At 47.1% G+C, this 19,242-nt stretch overlaps 1 protein-coding gene and 1 long non-coding RNA gene across 2 annotated transcripts; both read right to left on the reverse strand.

Moving 5' to 3' along the window:
• Positions 1–104: 104 nt before the first annotated feature.
• LOC146423411 (ectonucleoside triphosphate diphosphohydrolase 4-like) lies at positions 105–18,799 on the reverse strand. Its single transcript, XM_085044799.1, has 14 exons — positions 18,756–18,799; positions 18,267–18,455; positions 16,073–16,278; positions 14,074–14,105; positions 12,881–12,999; positions 12,701–12,804; positions 11,647–11,706; positions 9,569–9,588; positions 8,756–8,890; positions 7,429–7,595; positions 5,418–5,742; positions 3,922–4,007; positions 1,785–1,946; positions 105–401 (listed from the first exon to the last, which is right to left on the reverse strand). Exons 1-14 carry the CDS (start codon positions 18,797–18,799, stop codon positions 173–175), a joined length of 1,878 nt encoding a protein of 625 aa, XP_084900925.1. The 3' UTR covers positions 105–172.
• On the reverse strand, positions 5,749–7,359 carry LOC146423412 (uncharacterized). Its single transcript, XR_014847553.1, has 3 exons — positions 6,106–7,359; positions 5,960–6,013; positions 5,749–5,850 (listed from the first exon to the last, which is right to left on the reverse strand). It is a non-coding gene; the product is annotated as an uncharacterized LOC146423412 (long non-coding RNA).
• Positions 18,800–19,242: the final 443 nt, after the last annotated feature.

Consider the following 19,242-nt stretch of genomic DNA (forward strand, 5'->3'; position numbering starts at 1 on the left):
CTGGATTTCCCAAACTCAAAATTCTCCTCCTCCAACACCTTCGAAGGGGACGGAAAAAAAAAAAAAAAAAAAAAAAAATCAAATCAAAACAAAGAAACCCTGAGGCAAAAAATGGCTTTTTTTTTTTTCACTCTCCCTGTCCCAAATCCAGACTGTTCCCCATCCCAAAAGCTCAGAGAGGGGCTGGGATTTTTTGGGGAGGCAATCCCTGCTCCCCCCAGAGCGCAGGGGAGGAGGAGCAGTGGCAGCGGCGGCGGTGGATGCGGCGCAGGCGCAGCAGGTAGAGCAGGATGGAGAGCAGAACCACCAGGAAGCAAGCCAGGAACAGGTAGTGGTTGTAGACGAAGGAGAAACTCCTCCAGCGAGAGTGGATGCCGCGGAAATTGTCCTGCTGGATGTCCCTGGGGGAGAGGAGAGGGAGGTTTTGGGGGTTTGGGGTTTTGGGGATTTTGGGGGCTTTGGGTTTGGGTTTTGGGGATTTTAGGGTTTTTTTGGGGCTTTGGGCTTTTTGGGGATTTTAGGGATTTTTGGGGTTTTTGGGGTTTTGGTTAGATCTTTTAGGGCTCTTTGGGGCTCTTTGGGGGTTTTGGGGTTTTTGGGGATTTTGGGTTTTGGGGATCTTAGGGATTTTGGCTTTGGATTTGGGGGTTTTGGGTTTTTTTGGGGATTTTAGGGCTTTTGGGGGTTTTTTGGGATTTTTGGGGTTTTTTGGGGATTTTAGGGTTTTTTGGGGATTTTAGGGCTTTTGGGGATTTTGGGGATTTTTGGGTTTTTGGGGCTTTTTGGCTGGGATCTTTGGGGCCTTTGGGCCTTTGGGGTTTTGGCCTTTTGGGGATTTTTGGGGGGTCTTTGGGGGCTTTTGGGGATTTTTGGGGGTTTTGGGATTTTGGGGGTCTTTGGGGGTTTTTGGGGTTTTGGGGTCTTTGGGGCTTTTGGGGGTTTTTGGGGGGTTTTGGGGTTTTGGGTTTTTTGGGGGGTTTTGGGGTTTTTTGGGGGTTTTTTGGGGATTTTGGGGTTTTTTGGCGGTTTTGGAGGTGGTTTGATGTAGGGTGGGAATTAGAGCCTGGGTTTTGTTAAATCTCGTTTTTTAAAATTTGAATCTTAACCCTAAAAGGTGCAAGTTGAGGGAGCAGTTCCTGAATTTTCCTGCCTGAAATTCCTCTTCCCAAAATTGTGGGAGAGGATTTTAACCCCAAAAACTGCAAGTTGAGGGGGTAGTTCCCCAATTTCCCTGTCCAAAATTCTCCTGCCCAAAATTGTTGGAGGGGAAAAATCACCTTCAATTTTTTTGCCTAGAACAAAATTCCCTCATTCTAGAGGAAGTTTTTTCTCCTTTTTCCTAGGGAAGTCTCCAATTCCAATGGAGATTTCTGGTTTGGCTCAGGATGGGAATCAGAACTTGTTTTTTCTAAAACTCAAATCCTAACTCTAAAAATTGCAAGTTGAGGGAGTAGTTCCCAAATTTCCCTTCCCAAAATTCCCTCTTAAAATTGTGGGAGGGGATTTGAAACTTCCAACCCTAAAAACCACAAGTTGAGGGAGCAATTCCCCAATTTCCCTGCCCAAAATTGTTGGAGGGGAAAAACTGCCATCAATTTTTTTTCCTAGAACAAAACTCCCTCATTCAAGGGAAGTTTTTCTCCCTTTCTCTAGACAAGTCTCCCATTCCATGGGAAGATCTCATTGCCAATCCTCCTCCCTCCCACCCTTTTCCTAAAAGAAAAAGGAAATCAAGGGAGGTTTTAAACCCTAAAAAACCCGTTTTTCTGGGTTTTTTGGGGTACCTGAGGGGCAGGAAGCGGGTCCTGTAGAGGATTGCTCCCAGGGTCCACTGCACCTCCTTGTCATAGACCTGCAGCGCTGTCTTGAGGCTGCTGTAGCTCTCGGGGAAGGAGAAGCCGCGGTGGAAAACCTCAAACATCCAGGCGGACTTGAAACATTGGTACCTGGGGAGAGAGGGTCAGGGAGAGAGGGATTGGTCAGGGATAATGGGGTCAGCCAGGGATAATGGGGTCAGGGAGAGAGGGATTGTCAGGGATAATGGGATCAGGGAGAGTGGGGTCAGCCAGGGAGAGTGGGATTGGTCAGGGAGAATGGGATCAGGGAGAGTGGGATTGTCAGGGACAGTGGGGTCAGGAGAGTGGGGTCAGCCAGGGATAATGGGGTCAGGGAGAGAGGGATTGTCAGGGATAATGGGATCAGGGAGAGTGGGATCAGCCAGGGAGAGAGGGATTGTCAGGGAGAATGGGATCAGGGAGAGTGGAGTCAGCCAGGGAGAGTGGGATTGGTCAAGGAGAGTGGGGTCAGCCAGAGATAATGGGGTCAGGGAGAGTGGGATCAGCCAGGGAGAGTGGGATTGGTCAAGGATAATGGGATCAGGGAGAGAGGGATTGTCAGGGAGAGAGGGATTGTCAGGGAGAGAGGGGTCAGCCAGAGATAATGGGGTCAGGGAGAGTGGGGTCAGTCAGGGAGAGTGGGGCCAGGGAGAGTGGGATTGGTCAGGAACAGTGGGATCAGGGATAATGGGGTCAGGGAGAGTGGAATCAGACAGGGATAATGGGGTCAGGGAGAGTGGAATCAGACAGGGATAATGGGGTCAGTCAGGAACAATGGGATCAGTCAGGGACAGTGGGATTGGTCAGGAGTAGTGGGATCAGTCAGGAAGAATGGGATCAGTCAGGGAGAGTGGGATCAGTTAGGGAGAGTGGGATCAGCCAGAGATAACGGGGTCATCCAGGGAAGAGTGGGATCAGGAACAGTGGGATTAGTCAGGGAGAGTGGGATTAGCCAGAGATAACGGGGTCAGGAACAGTGGGATCAGTTAGGAACAATGGGATCAGTCAGGGACAGTGGGATCACCCAGGAACAGTAGGATCAGTCAAGGATAATGGGGTCAGGGACAGTGGGATCACTCATGAACAGTGGGATCAGGGAGAGTGCGATCAGCCAAGAAAAATGGGATCAGGAACAGTGGGATCAGTCAGGAACAGTGGGATCAGTCATGGATAATGGGGTCAGGAACAGTGGGATCAGTTAGGAACAGTGGGATCAGTCACGGATAATGGGGTTAGGGAGGGAGAATAGGATCAGTCAGGGATAATGGGGTCAGGGACAGTGAGATCACTCAGGAACAGTGGAATCAGTCAGGAATAATGGGATCACTCAAGAACAGTGGGATTGGTCAGGAATAATGGGATCAGGGAGAGTGGGATCAGCCAGAGATAATGGGGTCAGGAACCGTGGGATCGGTCAGGGATAATGGGATCAGCCAGGGATAATGGGATCAGCCAGGGATAATGGGGTCAGGGAGAGTGGGATCAGTCAGGGACAATGGGATCAATTAGGGACAGTGGGATCAGACAGGGATAATGGGATCAGTCAGGAACAGTGTGATTGGTCAGGAGTAGTGGGATCAGTCAGGAAGAATGAGATCAGTCAGGGAGAGTGGGATCAACCAGGAACAGTGGGATCAGCCAGGGATAATGGGATCAGCCAGGGTTAGTGGGATCAGCAACAGTGGGATTAGCCAGGGAGAGTGGGATCAGCCAGAGATAATGGGGTCAGAGAGAATGGGATCAGGAACAGTGGGATCAGTCAGGGACAGTGGGATCACCCAGGAACAGTGGGATCAGTCAAGGATAATGGGGTCAGGGACAGTGGGATCAGTTAGGAACAGTGGGATCACTCAGGGATAATGGGATCAGGAACAGTGGGATCAGCCAGGAACAGCGGGATCAGTCATGGATAATGGGATCAGGAACAGCAGGATCACTCAGAGAGCACATCACAACCCCAGCCCAGCCTTCCCTCCCCCCCAGCCCACCCCCACAGTTTTCCCATTTCCCCTCTCCCAACAACCCCAAACACCAGCCCAGCCCTGGCAGAAGCTCAGCAGGACTTTGCTGCCCAACAAACTCTCACTTGAGCCGGTGCAGGTCGGCGTGGGAGGCGTACAGCCCGCGGTCAAAGCGCTCCCGCAGCACCGCCCACCGCGTGGCACAGTAATCCTGCAAAAAACAGGGGAAAACAAAAGGAAAATGGGGAAAAAGGGATTATTGCAGTTTGGTTTCTGCCTGGAGGAGGAGAATCCTTACAGAGAAAGTGGTCTGAAATGGGAGAAGGCAAAAAAATAGCAGGTGGGGAGAAGGCAGAGCCTGAAGTTGGGGGTGATGTTTGGATTCGTGCTTGGGATTTTGGGAAAAGGCAAAAAAATAAAAGCTGGTTGGGCTGGAAATAAGGCAGATCCCAAAATTCATGGTGATGTTTGGATCCATGCTTGGAATTTTGGCAAAAGGCAAAAAAATAAAAGCTGCTTGCACTGGAAATAAGGCAGATCCCAAATTTCCTGGTGATATTTTGATCCATGCTTGGAATTTTGGGAAAAGGCAAAAAAATAACAGCTGGTTGGACTGGAAATAAGGCAAATCCCGAATTTGGTGGTGATGTTTGGATTCATGCTTGGAATTTTGGAAAAAGGCAAAAAATAACAACTGGTTGCAATGGAAAAAAGGCAAATCCCGAATTTCCTGGTGATATTTTGATCCACGCTTGGAATTTTGGCAAAAGGCAAAAAATAACAAAAAATAATGTTTGAAACTAGGAACGTTTTTCTCTTTTTCTTTTACCTTTGCAGCTTTAGTGAATTTGGCAGCATTGAAATTCCTTGTTTGAAATTTGGGATTTTTTTACCTTTGCAGTTTTGATGAATTTGGCAGCATTGCAATTCCTTGTTTTAAATCAGGAAATTGATCTTTTTTCGTTACCTTAGCAGCTTTAACAAACTTGTCAGCATTGTAATTCCTTGTTTGAAATTAGGGAATTTTTTTTTCATTACCTTAGCAGCTTCAAGGAACTTCTCAGCACTGTAACTCTTTGTTTCAAATTAAGAAATTTCTCTTTATTTTTACCTTAGCAGCTTTAGGGAACTTCTCAGCACTGTAACTCTTTGTTTCAAATTAAGAAATTTCTCTTTATTTTTACCTTAGCAGCTTTAAGGAACTTCTCAGCATTGTAATTCATTGTTTGAAATTAGGGAAACCTTTTTTTGTTACCTTAGCAGCTTTAACAACCTTCTCAGCGTTGTAACTCCTTGTTTCAAATAAAGAAATTTCTCTTTTACCATTACCTTAGCAGCTTTGAGGAACTTGACATCATTTTAACTCCTCGTTTCAAATTAAGAAATTTCTCTTTATTTTTACCTTAGCAGCTCTGAGGAACTTCTCAGCACTGTAACTCCTCGTTTCAAATTAAGAAATTTCTCTTTATTTTTACCTTAGCAGCTCTGAGGAACCTGGCCGCGTTGTAACTCCTTGTTTGAAATTAGGAAATCTCTCTTTTCCCCTACCTTAGCAGCTCTGAGGAACCTGGCAGCATTGTAATTCCTCGTTTTAAATTAAGAAATGTCTCTTTTCCCTTACCTTAGCAGCTCTGAGGAACCTGGCGGCGTTGTACTCGCCGCCCATGCGCAGCACATCCTCGGTGCAGTAGTAGAACTCGGAGAAGCCGTAGAACTCGCTGCTGGGGAAGTGCAGGGGCGGCTGGAAGACGCCGTTCAGCGAGGTCTGCGTCTCGTTGGTTTTGTTCAGCAGGGGCTGCAGCAGCTCCCTGCACTGCTGGAAGTCCCCCGAGCCGCGCAGGTGCAGCGTCAGCCCGTCCTGCTGCAGCTCGTCCTGCGCGTCCCGCGGCAGGCAGGGGTCAGCCAGGGGAGAGTCCCGGCTCAGGCCGGTCTGAGTGCCCAGGGCTCTGGGGACAGGGGAGAGAGGGGTGGGAATGGGGAACTGATTGGGAATGGGGAAGAGATTGGGGATATCCAACTGCTTGGGAATGTGCAACAGATCGGGGATATCCCAACTGCTTGGGAATGTGCAACGGATCGGGGATATCCAAGGGATCAGGGATATCCAACTGCTTGGGAATGTGCAACTGCTATGGGAAATCCAAGGGATCAGGGATATCCAACTGCTTGGGAATGTGGAACAGCTTGGGAATGTGGAACAGATTGGGAATATCCCAACTGCTTGGGAATGTGCAACTGCTACGGGATATCCAAGAGCTCAGGGATATTCCAACAGCTTGGGAATGTGCAACAGATTGGGGATATCCAACAGCCTGGGAATGTCCAACAGATCAGGGATATCCCAACTGCTTGGGAATGTGCAACTGCTATGGGATATCCAAGAGCTCAGGGATATCCAACAGCTTGGGAATGTCCAACAGATCAGGGATATCCCAACTGCTTGGGAATGTGCAACTGCTATGGGATATCCAAGAGCTCAGGGATATCCAACAGCTTGGGAATGTCCAACAGATCAGGGATATCCCAACTGCTTGGGAATGTGCAGCAGTTATGGGATATCCAGCAGCTCAGGGATATCCCAACAGATCAGGAATGTCCAACAGTTTGGGAATGTCCAGCTGCTCAGGGATATCCAACAGCTTGGGAATGTCCAACAGATCAGGGATATCCCAACAGCTTGGGAATTTGCAGCAGCTTGGGAATGTCCAACAGCTTGGGAATATCCCAACAGCTTGGGAATGTGCAACAGATCAGGTATTCCCAACAGCTTGGGAATGTGGAACAGTTTGGGAACGTCCAACAGATCAGGGATATCCAACAGCCTGGGAATGTGGAAGAGCTTGGGAATATTCAACAGTTATGGGATATCCAGCAGCTCAGGGATATCCCAACAGATCAGGAATGTGCAACAGCTTGGGAATGTGGAACAGTTTGGGAATATCCAACTGCTCAGGGATATCCAATAACTCAGGGATATCCAACAGTTATGGGATATCCAACAGTTCGGGAATATCCAACAACTCAGGGATATCCAACAGATTGGGAATGTCCAACTGCTCAGGGATATCCAACAGCTCAGGGATATCCAGCAGTTATGGAATATCCAACAGCTCCAGCAGGAGCAGCCTCACCTGGAGAACCTCGGGATTGCTCAGGGAATGGGAGGAAATTCAGACTGATGGTGGGAAATTTCATTGCTGTAATTTTTATTGTAGTTGTCATTATTCATTTGTTAATCATTGGTTTGGGTGGGAAGGACATTTAAATTCCCAGGGTCACTCCAGGGATATCTCCCACCATCCCAGGCTGCTCCAGCCTGGCCTTGGACATTTCCAGGGATCCAGGGGCAGCCACAGCTCCTCTGGGAATTCCATCCCAGCCCCTCAGCACCCTCACAGAGAAATTCTCCCCATTTTCACAGGGAAAAATTCCCAACCCAACCTAATTCCCATTTTCCAGCTGAACCCACTCCACCTCGTACCGAGGACAAATCCTCCTCATTCCCCTGCAGACTTTCCCATCGCTTTCCCCAAAAACCACCTCAACCTCTCCCCACACCACCCAGGATCATCCCAACCTTTCCCCTCCCACCTTCCCCTCTCCCTGACCACTTCCAGGGATTCATCAGCTACCTGTTCCTGAGCAGGATGCTGGAGAAGAGGCTCTCCTGGTACCTCTGCCGAGCTGCATTCCCACCAAAGCCCAGGAATGTTGCCACATAGACCCTGTAGATGTGCTCAGTCTGGTGAGCATCACAGCCCAGGTTGAACTCTGCCAGCAGGTTCTTGGCCACTTCCTCCTGCAGGGAAAGCAGGGGGGAAAAGGGGTGAGGAAGATCCCAAAAAGGGATTTTTTGGGATGTGTTGGATGGGTTTGAATTGGCCCTGCGCTCGTGGGTTGATCCACAGAATGGTTTTAAGAAATCTGTGAGATCATCAATCCACATCCATGGTTTTTTTGGATGTTCCACAGTGCCCTGGGCAGGATTTTCCAATGCTTTACAGCTCTTTAAATCCATATATTTGAGTTTTTCCTCATCTCCCATGTTGTTTGTTTAGAAAAAATTAGGATTATTTCACGGGGAGCAAAAAACGGAGGAGTTTTCCTTGGGAATGATCATCTCCCACTGCATTTTTTAAAAAAACACTTTGTAGAAAGAGGAAAATCTTGGAATTTCAGATTCCCAGCCCTTCCCTCCTCCCAATCCTGATTCCCAGGAAGGTTTCCTCGACCAAAATCCCAGTTTTATACCCATTTATGATCAAATAAAACCACCCCACAGCCAGAATTTTCATCCCTATTCCCAGCTGATCTTTGACTGGATCTGATTTTTAATAACCCAAATTATTCCTCACACCTTCTGTTAATTAAAACCTGTGATTAGGAAAAATCATTCTGTGGGATTTAAAAAAATCAATATATCCATTATTATAACAGAAAACTAAGAGCCAAACACGGGGATTTGATCCTGTTTTCCCTTTAGAGAATTCCCAATTAATTTCATGGGAAGCTCAGCTTGAAAAATCCAGGAATTGCTCCAGAACTCAGTGGAATTGGAGCAATTTCTGTTCCATTTAAGACTTTGGGACAGAGCAATTTGATGACATTTATAATTCTGTTTCTCCCAAAAATTAAAGGGAAAAAGTCATTTAAATGGGATTTTTTATCTAGGAACCACCACAGATTTTGGGGTTTTTAAGCAGATTTTGGACATTTAAGGGGTTTCACACTTCTCCAAACACACACAGACAATAAAAACTAAAAACAAATGACAGATTTGGAGGGATGGAGATGAAGAAAACACAAAGGAAGCCTTAGCTGGTGCAGAGCTCGCGCTGCCATCGTCTCTCTCTTGGGGAATGGGATGGGATGGAGGATTCCAAACAGAGGGGAAAAGAAAGGAAAACTCATTAAAAACAATTCCCCAGGAGGGGAAGAGGGAATTGCACGGATAATGACCTGCTGTGGGGAGGCAAAGCTTACACTTTTGGGGACTTCGTAGGCGATCTGGGTGGAAACTCCCCCCATGTCCAGAATGCCCACCGTCCTCTTGCGGAAAATGGGATCCCTGGGCTCGTTCCCGGGGATGTGCACCTCCACCACGGCCTCAGCCTCTGGGGAAACAGGGAAAAATTACTGGGAATGGGGAAAAATCAATGGGAAATGGGGAAAATTCATTGGGAAATGGGGAGAAATCAATGGGATATAGGCAGGGAGGGACAGTGGGATCCCTGGGCTCGTTCCTGGGGATGTGCACCTCCACCACGGCCTCAGCCTCTGGGGAAACATAGGAAAATAGTGGGAAATGGGGAAAAATCAATGGGAAATGGGGAGAAATCAATGGGAAATAGGGAGAAATCCTTGGGAAATAGGGAGAAATCATTGGGAAATGGGAAAAAATCAATGGGAAACACCAAAAAATCAGTGGGAAACAGGAAGGAGGGACAATGGGATCCCTGGGCTCGTTCCCGGGGATGTGCACCTCCACCATGGCCTCAGCCTCTGGGGAAACATGGGAAAATAGTGGGAAATGGGGAGAAATCATTGGGAAATGGGGAAAAATCACGAGGAAATGGGGAAAAAATCAATGGGAAACACCAAAAAATCAGTGGAAAACAGAGGGAAATCACGGGGATACAGGGAGAAATCACTGGGAAATGGGGAAAAATCATTGGGAAATAGGGAGAAATCAATGGGAAATAGGGAGAAATCGCTGGGATACAGGCAGGGAGGGAAAATGTGATCCCTGGGCTTGTTCCCTGGGATGTGCACCTCCACCATGGCCTTGTCCTCTAGGAAAACATGGGAAAATAGTGGGAAATCGGGAAAAAATCATCAGGAAATGGGGAGAAATCAATGGGGTACAGGGAGAGATCACTGGGATACAGGCAGGGAGGGAAAATGGGATCCCTGGGCTCGTTTCCTGGGATGTGCTCTTCTACCATGACCTTGTTCTCTGGGGAAACATGGGAAAAATAATGGGAAATGGGGAAAAATCATTGGGAAATGGGGAGAAATCAATGGGAAATGGGGAGGAATCAATGGGAAATGGGGAGAAATCAATGGGATACAGGCAGGGAGGGAAAATGGGATCCCTGGGCTCGTTCCCTGGGATGTGCACCTCCACCACGGCCTCAGCCTCTGGGAAAACAGGGAAAAATCAATGGGAAATGGGGAAAAAATATTGGGAAAGGGGGAAAAATCACGGGGAAACACCAAAAAATCAGTGGGAAACAGAGGGAAATCACTGGGATTCAGGGAGAAATCACTGGGAAATGGGGAAAAATCATTGGGAAATAGGGAGAAATCAATGGGAAATAGGGGAAAATCGCTGGGATACAGGCAGGGAGGGACAATGGGATCCCTGGGCTTGTTTCCTGGGATGTGCACCTCCACCACGGCCTCAGCCTCTGGGGAAACATGGGAAAATAGTGGGATGTAGGGAAAAATCATTGGGAAATGGGGAGAAATCAATGGGAAATGGGGAAAAATCACTGGGAAATGGGGAAAAATCAATGGGAAATGGGGAAAAATCAATGGGATATAGGGAGGGAGGGAGGGACAATGGGATCCCTGGGCTCATTCCCTGGGATGTGCACCTCCACCACGGCCTTGTCCTCTGGGAAACACGGGAAAATCAGTGGGAAACAGGGAAAAATCAATGGGAAATAGGGAGAAATTGCTGGGAAACAGAAAAATCACTGGGAAAAAGGGAAAAGTCATTGGGATACAGGGAGAATTCACTGGGAAACAGGCAGGGAAGGAAAATGGGATCCCTGGCGGGATACAGGGAGAAATCCTTGGAAAACACCGAAAAATCAGTGTGAAATGCCAAAAAATCACTGGGAAATAGGGAGAAATCACTGGAGAACAAGGAGGGATCATGAGGACACAGGCAGGGAGGGAAAATGGGATCCCTGTGCTCTTTTTCCAGGATGTGCACTTCTACCATGGCCTCATCCTCTGGGAAACGGAAAAATTACTGGGAAACTGCGAAAAATCACGAGGAAATGGGGAAAAATCAATGGGAAACAGGGAAAAAATATTGGGAAATGGGGGGAAATCAGTGGGAAATGGGGAAAAATCAATGGGAAATAGGGAGAAGTCACTGAGAAACAGGCAGGGAGGGAAAATGGGATCCCTGGGCTCGTTCCTGGGATGTGCACCTCCACCACGGCCTCAGCCTCTGGGAAAACATGGGAAAAATAGTGGGAAATGGGGAGAAATCATTGGGAAACGGGGAAAAATCACGAGGAAATGGGGAAAAAAAATCAATGGGAAACACCAAAAAATCAGTGGGAAACAGAGGGAAATCACGGGGATACAGGGAGAAATCACTGGTAAATGGGAAAAAATCATTGGGAAATAGGGAGAAATCAATGGGAAATAGGGGAAAATCGCTGGGATACAGGCAGGGAGGGACAATGGGATCCCTGGGCTTGTTCCCTGGGATGTGCACCTCCACCACGGCCTCGGCCTCTGGGAAAACATGGGAAAAATAGTGGGAAACAGGGAAAAAATACTGGGAAAGAGGGAGAAATCACTGGGAAATGGGGAAAAATCATTGGGAAATGCAGATAAATCACTGGGATACAGGGAAAATTCACAGAGAAACAGGGAGAGAGGGAAAATGGGATCCCTGGGCTCTTTTTCCATGATGTGCACTTCCATCATGGCCTCATTCTCTAGGGAAATGGGGAAAATTCACTGGAAACATGGGAAAAATCCCCAGAAAACAGGGAAAAATGACTAGGAATCAGGGAAAAAACCCCAGGAAACAGAGAAAATGGCTGGGAATCAGGGAATGTGTGAGAATTGCCCAGCTGAAGCCCCAATTCCCCATTCCTCACCATCATCCGTGTGTTCAAATCTGCCCAGGACAAAGTTGATCCCAATCCATGCATAGACTCCTGCAGGGGAGAAAAAACACATTTGGGTATTTCAGGAATCACTGAACTGTCAATTTAAAAGCAAATTTCAACATTTTAATTTATTTTGTTCTATGGGAGTTAAAATCGATTATCGCTGGGTTTTATTTTATAAATAAATTTAATTAATAAATTATCATATTAATTTTAATAAATTATTATATTTATAAATTATTTTATTAATAAATTTAGGAGTTAAACATTCCTGAGAAATTGAGAATTCCTGAGAAATCAGAAATTCCTGACCATCAACTCCTCCTAACTGAAGGAATTAAAGGCAGTTTGATGTGTAAAAAAATTCAGGAAATAAATGAAGGAAATGAACTTTTAAAGGGATTTTAGTGATCACAGCCAAATCTCTCTGCTTTAGGAATCATCTCACCCTGCAAAACTCCTTCCATCAGGAATGGTGGGATTTATCCTCCCCAAAGCCAGAGGAAAAGGATTCAATTCCATGAAATTGAATTGAATAATTGGAATTTGAAATTGAATGAATTCAATGAATTGAATTTCAATTTCCAGGGCTAATTCAATGAATTGAATTTCAATTTTCAGGGCTAATTAGCAAATATTTGGCCAATCAGGAGCTCACAGCAGCTCCTAACCCAACCCACACTCTGGGATTAAAGATTCTCAATCAAAGTAGGATTGGAAAATGGGATTAAAGGATTGAAAAAAAACAACAAAACCACCCGAAAGCATCCCCTGGAAATCCCAAATATTTCCCAGATTCCTCCCTCCCCAAAGCCAGAGGAAATGGAATCAATTCCATGAAATTGAATTGAATTTGAAACTGAATTTGAAATTAAATGAACTGAATTTTAATTTCCAGGCTAATTAGCAAACATTTAGCCAATCAGGAGCTCACAGCACCTCCTAACCCAACCCACACTCCGGGATTAAAGGCAAAAACAACAAAACCACCCCAAAGCATCCCCTGGAAATCCCAAATATTCCTTTCCCAAGCTCCACCTACCTTCCTGCTTCCCCGAGATCACCTCAGCATGGGAATCTGAGAAGAGGAAATCGAAGTGCACTGGGATGTCAGTGAGCAGATCCTCCAGGATGGCTTTCTGCTGGCTGGGAAATCCCACAGGAAAGGGTTAAACCCACCAGGATTGCTGCTGGAAATCCCAAAAAAAGGGAAGGAGCTCACCTTTCAGGCAGGATCCTCATGCCTGCCGTGCAGAGGATGTAGAGAGGAGTTTCCTTGTGCTTGGAGCGAGGGACGTGCTGGGCAGCGAAGGTGAGCAGGGGGGAGATGTAATCACTGACCTTGTCGGGAGAGCTGGCAAACTCTGAGATTCCTGGGATGGAAAATTAAAATTAAAAATTAAAAATTGGAATTGAAATGATTGCTAGAGATGTAATCACTGACCTTGTCGGGAGAGCTGGCAAACTCTGAGATTCCTGGGATGGAAAATTAAAATTAAAAATTAAAAATTGGAATTGAAATGATTGCTAGAGATGTAATCACTGACCTTGTCGGGAGAGCTGGCAAACTCTGAGATTCCTGGGATGGAAAATTAAAATTAAAAATTAAAAATTGGAATTGAAATGATTGCTAGAGATGTAATCACTGACCTTGTCGGGAGAGCTGGCGAACTCGGAGATGCCTGGGATTGAGGATTAAAAATTAACAATTAAAAATTGGAATTGAAATGATTGTTAGAGATGAAATCGCTGAGCTTGTCGGGAGAGCTGGCGAACTCTGAAATTCCTGGGATTGAAAATTAAAAATTTACAATTAAAAATTAACAATTGGAATTGAAGTGACTGTTAGAGATGTAATCGCTGACCTTGTCGGGAGAGTTGGCAAACTCTGAGATCCCTGGGATTGAAAATTCAAAATTCAAAATTAAAAATTGAAAATTAAAAATTAAAAATTGGAATTGAAATGAGTGTTAGAGATGTAATCGCTGAGCTTGTCGGGAGAGCTGGCAAACTCTGAGATCCCTGGGATTGAAAATTATTAAAAATTAAAAATTGTCATTGAAATGATTGCTAGAGATATAATCACTGACCTTGTCGGGAGAGCTGGCGAACTCTGAGATCCCTGGGGAACAGGAATTAAAATTAAAAATTCAAAATTAATTAAAAATTGGAATTGAAATGATGGTTAGAGATGTAATCGCTGAGCTTGTCGGGAGAGCTGGCGAACTCTGAGATCCCTGGGATTGAAAATTAACAATTAACAATTAAAAATTAAAATTGATTGTTAGAGATGTAATCGCTGACCTTGTCGGGAGAGCTGGCAAACTCTGAGATCCCTGGGATTGAAAATTATTAAAAATTAACAATTAATTAAAAATTGTCATTGAAATGAGTGTTAGAGATGTAATCGTTGACCTTGTCGGGAGAGCTGGCGAACTCGGAGATCCCTGGGATGGAAAATTATTAAAAATTAAAAATTGGAATTGAAATGATTGCTAGAGATGTAATCACTGACCTTGTCGGGAGAGCTGGCGAACTTGGAGATCCCTGGGGAAACAGGAATTAAAAATTAAAAATTAAAAATTGAAAATTGTCATTGAAATGATTGTTAGAGGTGTAATCGCTGAGCTTGTCAGGAGAACTGGCAAACTCTGAGATCCCTGGGAAACAGGAATTAAAATTAAAAGTTAAAAATTAAAAATTAATTAAGAATTGTCATTGAAATGAGTGCTAGAGATGTAATCACTGACCTTGTCAGGAGAGCTGGCAAACTCGGAGATCCCTGGGATTGAGGATTAAAAATTAAAAGTTAAAAATTAAAAATGGGAATTGAAATGATTGTTAGAGTTGTAATCATTGACCTTGTCGGGAGAGCTGGCGAACTCTGAGATCCCTGGGATTGAAAATTAAAAAAAATTAAAAATTAAAAATTAAAAATTGGAATTGAAATGATTGTTAGAGATGAAATCGCTGAGCTTGTTGGGAGAGCTGGTGAACTCTGAAATTCCTGGGATTGAAAATTATTAAAAATTAAAAATTGGAATTGAAATGAGTGTTAGAAATGTAATCGCTGACCTTGTCGGGAGAGCTGGCAAACTCGGAGATCCCTGGGATTGAAAATTAAAATTAAAAATTAAAAATTGGAATTGAAATGATTGTTAGAGATGTAATCGCTGAGCTTGTCGGGAGAGCTGGTGAACTCTGAGATCCTGGGATTGAAAATTAAACATTGTCATTGAAATGAGTGTTAATTTTAAAATTACTGCTAATTAAAAAATCACTGCTAATTAAAAAATTACTGTTAATGTTAACTGAAAACTGTGATTAGGGAGAGGTCATTCCGTGGGATTGAAAATATCAGTATATTCATTATTATAACAGAGCACTAAAACTCAAACACAAGGGTTTGATGCTGCTCTTCCTTTAGATAATTCATCTGTTTGATGTCCAGGAGGTTTTTATCCACACAAAATCCTCTCCCTCCTGCCCTATTTCAGACTTAACCTCCCCAAAACCACCTGCAAACCAATCCCAAAAAACCTGCAGCTGGAAATATCCTTTATCCAGACACTGTGGAGAGCAAGAAGCACAGTTAGAGAGGAAATCATGGAGAAATTCCTACATGGAACTGATTTTCCCAGTACCTGGTTTGATTTTCATCACCACGGGTTTCCTGCTGCTGTTCCTCATCTGTTTAATATCCAGCAGGTTTGGAAAAATCTCTCCTTCCTGCCCTATTTCAGACTTAACCTCCCCAAAACTCCCTGCAAACCAATCCCAAAAAACCTGCAGCTGGAAATATCCTTTATCCAGACACTGTGGAGTGCAGAAAGCACAGTCAGGAGAGGAAATCACAGAGAAATCCCATTATTTCCCCAGTACCTGGTTTGATTTTCATCACCACGGGTTTCCTGCTGCTGTCCCTCATCTGTCTGATATCCTGGAGGATTTTATCCACACAAAATCCTCTCCCTCCTGCCCTATTTCAGATTTTAATCTTCCCAAAACTCCCTGCAAACCAATCCCAAAGAAACCAATCCTGCTATCATTCACTCCATGGTCACAAGAAGGAAAAATCCTTTATCCAGCCACTCTGCAGCGCAGAATGCAAAACTAGAAGAGGAAATCACAGAGAAATCCCATTATTTCCCCAGTACCTGGTTTGATTTTCATCACCACGGGTTTCATGCTGCTCTCCCTCACCTGTTTAATATCCAGGAGGTTTTTATCCGTGGAAAAATCTCTCCCTCCTGCCCTATTTCAGATTTTAACCTCCCCAAAATTCCCTGCAAACAAATCCCAAAAAACCTGCAGCTATTCCAGGATGGAAAAATCCTCTATCCAGCCACTCTGGAGTGCAGAAAGCACAGTCAGGAGAGGAAACCACAGAGAAATCCCATTATTTCCCCAGTACCTGGTTTGATTTTCATCACCACGGGTTTCCTGCTGCTGTCCCTCATCTGCCTGATGTCCAGCAGGTCGTGGGGGTTCCCGTTGTGCCTCGGCCAGCAGTACACAAAGATCCTGGAGCCACTGCTGCCACAATCCACCACGATGCCATAGTTCAGGTTGGGGTTCTTGGTGTCTGTGGCTTCTGTGTCTGTCACCCTGGCCAGGTATCTGGGGGGAAAATGGGGATTGCTGCAGGGAATTTGGGGGTGGAAGGATGGGTTTTGGGTGAAATCAGACTGGAAGTTGGGTGTTTTCCATCGGGGGAATGATGGGTTGTAGAGGATTTTGGGATGAGGTGGGTGGGAAGGGATGTTAAATCCTATCCAATCCCATCCTCAGGGAATCCTCCCACCATCCCAGGTGGCTCCAGCCTGGCCCTGGACACTTCCAGGGATGGGGCAGCCACCTCTGGGAATTCTTTTCCATGGAATTTCTAGGAAATTTCATTCTTTTCCACGGAATTCTTTCCCCTCAAAGCTCCATTTCCCTCTTTTCCATGGAATTCTTTCCCCTCAAAGCTCCATTTCCCTCTTTTCCATGGAATTCTTTCCCCTCAAAGCTCCATTTCCCTCTTTTCCATGGAATTCTTTCCCCTCAAAGCTCCAGTTCCCTCTTTTCCATGGAATTCTTTCCCCTCAAAGCTCCAGTTCCCTCTTTTCCATGGAATTCTTTCCCCTCAAAGCTCCATTTCCCTCTTTTCCATGGAATTCTTTCCCCTCAAAGCTCCATTTCCATCTTTTCCACAGAATTGTCTCCCCGTTTCCCCCCCCAAAACTCCATTTTTTTCTTTTCCACAAAACTCTTTCCCCCTCGAGCTCCATTTCCCTCTTTCCCACAGAATTCTTTCCCCCAAAGCTCCATTTCCCTCTTTTCCATGGAATTCTTTCCCCACAAACCTCCATTTCCCTCTATTCTATATAAATCTTTCCCTGCAAAGCTCCATTTCCGTCTTTCCCACAGAATTCTTTCCCCACAAACCTCCATTTTCCTCTTTTTTCCAGAATTCCTTTCCCCCAAACCTCCATTTCCCTCTTCCCCACAGAATCCTTTCCCCCCCACAAAGCTCCATCTCCCTCTTTTCCATGGAATTCCTTCCCCTCAAAGCTCCATTTCCCTCTTTTCCATGGAATTCTTTCCCCCCAAACCTCCACTTCCCCCTTCCCCACCACTCCCCTCCCCATCCCCGTGGAACTCCCGTCCCTCTGTCCCTCTGTCCCCATGTCCCTGTGCCCCTCTGTCCCTGTGTCCCCCTGACCTGTGCCCCTCTGTCCCTGTGGCACTCTGCCCCTCCGTCCCTCTGTCCCTCTGCCTGTGTCCCCATGTCCCTGTGCCCCTCTGCCCCTCCACCCCTCCGTCCCTGTGTCCCTGTGCCACTCTGTCCCTGTGCCACTCTGCCCCTCCGCCCCTGTGTCCCCATGTCCCTCTGTCCCCATGTCCCTGTGTCCCTCTGTCCCTGTGCCCCTCTGTCCCTGTGCCCCTCCGCCTCTCTGTCCCTGTGTCCCCCTGACCTGTGCCCCTCTGTCCCTGTGGCACTCTGCCCCTCCGTCCCTCTGTCCCTCTGCCCGTGTCCCTCTGTCCCTGTGCCCCTCTGTCCCTCCACCCCTCCGTCCCTGTGTCCCTGTGCCACTCTGCCCCTCCGCCCCTGTGTCCCTGTGTCCCCATGTCCCTCTGTCCCTGCGTCCCTCCACCCCTTTGCCCCTGTGTCCCTCTGCCTCTCTGTCCCTGTGTCCCCCTGTCCCTCTGTCCCCGTGTCCCTCTGCCCTTCCATCCCTGTGTCCCTCTGCCCCTCTGTCCCTCTGTCCCCCTGTCCCTCTGTCCCCGTGTCCCTGTGCCCCTCCGCCCCTCTGTCCCCATATCCCCGTGTCCCTCCGCCCCCGTGTCCCCATGTCCCCGTGTCCCTGTTCCACTCTGCCCCCGTCCCCGTGTCCCTCTGTCCCCGTGTCCCTCTGTCCCCGTGTCCCTCTGTCCCCGTGTCCCTCTGTCCCTCCACCCCTCTGTCCCCGTGTCCCTGTGCCCCTGTGCCCCGTGTCCCCGTGTCCCTCTGTCCCCGTGTCCCTGTGCCCCCTGTCCCCGTGTCCCTCTGTCCCCGTGTCCCCGTGTCCCCGTGCCCCTGTGCCCCCCTGTCCCTCCGCCCCCATGTCCCCGTGTCCCCTGACCTGTGCCAGCTCCTGTCGCGGCCGTGTTTCCCGCGGAGCAGCAGCAGGGAGCAGAGCAGCAGCGCCCCGAGGGCAGCCAGAGCGCCCAGCAGCAGCAGCTGCCGCGGGGAGCCGTGCAGGAGGCGCGAGCAGCCCAGCGGGGACAGGCTGAAGTGCCACCAGGCTGGCAGCAGGCACGAGATGCTGAGCCTGGAATGCAGAGGGGATCGTCAGGAAGGGATGGAGGGATGGATGGATGGGGGTGACAACTGCAGGAGGAATTGCTGGCAGGGAATTGCCAGAGGTGTCGTGTCCTTGGGGGCTTCAAAATCTCGTGGGGAGCCTAAAGAAACCATGGAAAAATTCCCCAAAATCTCTTGGGAGAGCCAAAAAAAAAACCCTCCTGGAGATCCCAAAAAACCATGGAAAAATCCCAGAAAATCCTGCAGCTCCTTTGGGATCCTCACCTGCCAATTTGGGATCCTCACCTCCCCAATTTGGGATCCTCACCTGCCCAATTTGGGATCCTCACCTGCCCAATTTGGGATCCTCATCTCCCCAATTTGGGATCCTCACTGCCCAATTTGGGATCTTCACCTGCCCAATTTGGGATCCTCATTTCCCCAGTTTGGGATCCTCACCTGCCCAATTTGGGATCCTCATCTCCCCAGTTTTAGGATCCTCACCTGCCAATTTGGGATCCTCACCTCCCAATTTGGGATCCTCATTTCCCCAAATTCAGATCCTCACCTCCCAATTTGGGATCCTTATCTCCCCAATTTGGGATCCTCACCCCCCAGTCTGGGATCCTCACCTGCCCAATTTGGGATCCTCACCCCCCAATTTGGGATCCTTACCTGCCCAATTTGGGATCCTTATCTCCCCAATTTGGGATCCTCACCTGCCCAATTTGGGATCCTCACCTCCCAATTTGGGATCCTCATTTCCCCAAATTCAGATCCTTACCCCCCATTTTGGGATCCTCACCTCCCCAATT

Source organism: Lichenostomus cassidix, unplaced genomic scaffold, assembly GCF_008360975.1.
Source record: "Lichenostomus cassidix isolate B80296 unplaced genomic scaffold, HeHo_3.0 HiC_scaffold_707, whole genome shotgun sequence".
Classification (NCBI taxonomy): domain Eukaryota; kingdom Metazoa; phylum Chordata; class Aves; order Passeriformes; family Meliphagidae; genus Lichenostomus; species Lichenostomus cassidix.

What these genes read in the sequence shown, in the direction of transcription:
- LOC146423411 (XM_085044799.1), bottom strand. Translation starts at nt 18,799, where the DNA reads ATGAGGATCCCAAATTGGGCAGGTGAGGATCCCAAATTGGGCAG. An exon ending in GCTTTGCCTCCCCACAGCAG is followed by an intron (nt 7,596 to 8,755) that starts GTCATTATCCGT and finishes CTTTCCCTGCAG; the next exon opens with GAGGAAGTGGCCAAGAACCT. An exon ending in GGTTCCTCAGAGCTGCTAAG is followed by an intron (nt 4,008 to 5,417) that starts GTAAGGGAAAAG and finishes TGTTTTTTGCAG; the next exon opens with GATTACTGTGCCACGCGGTG.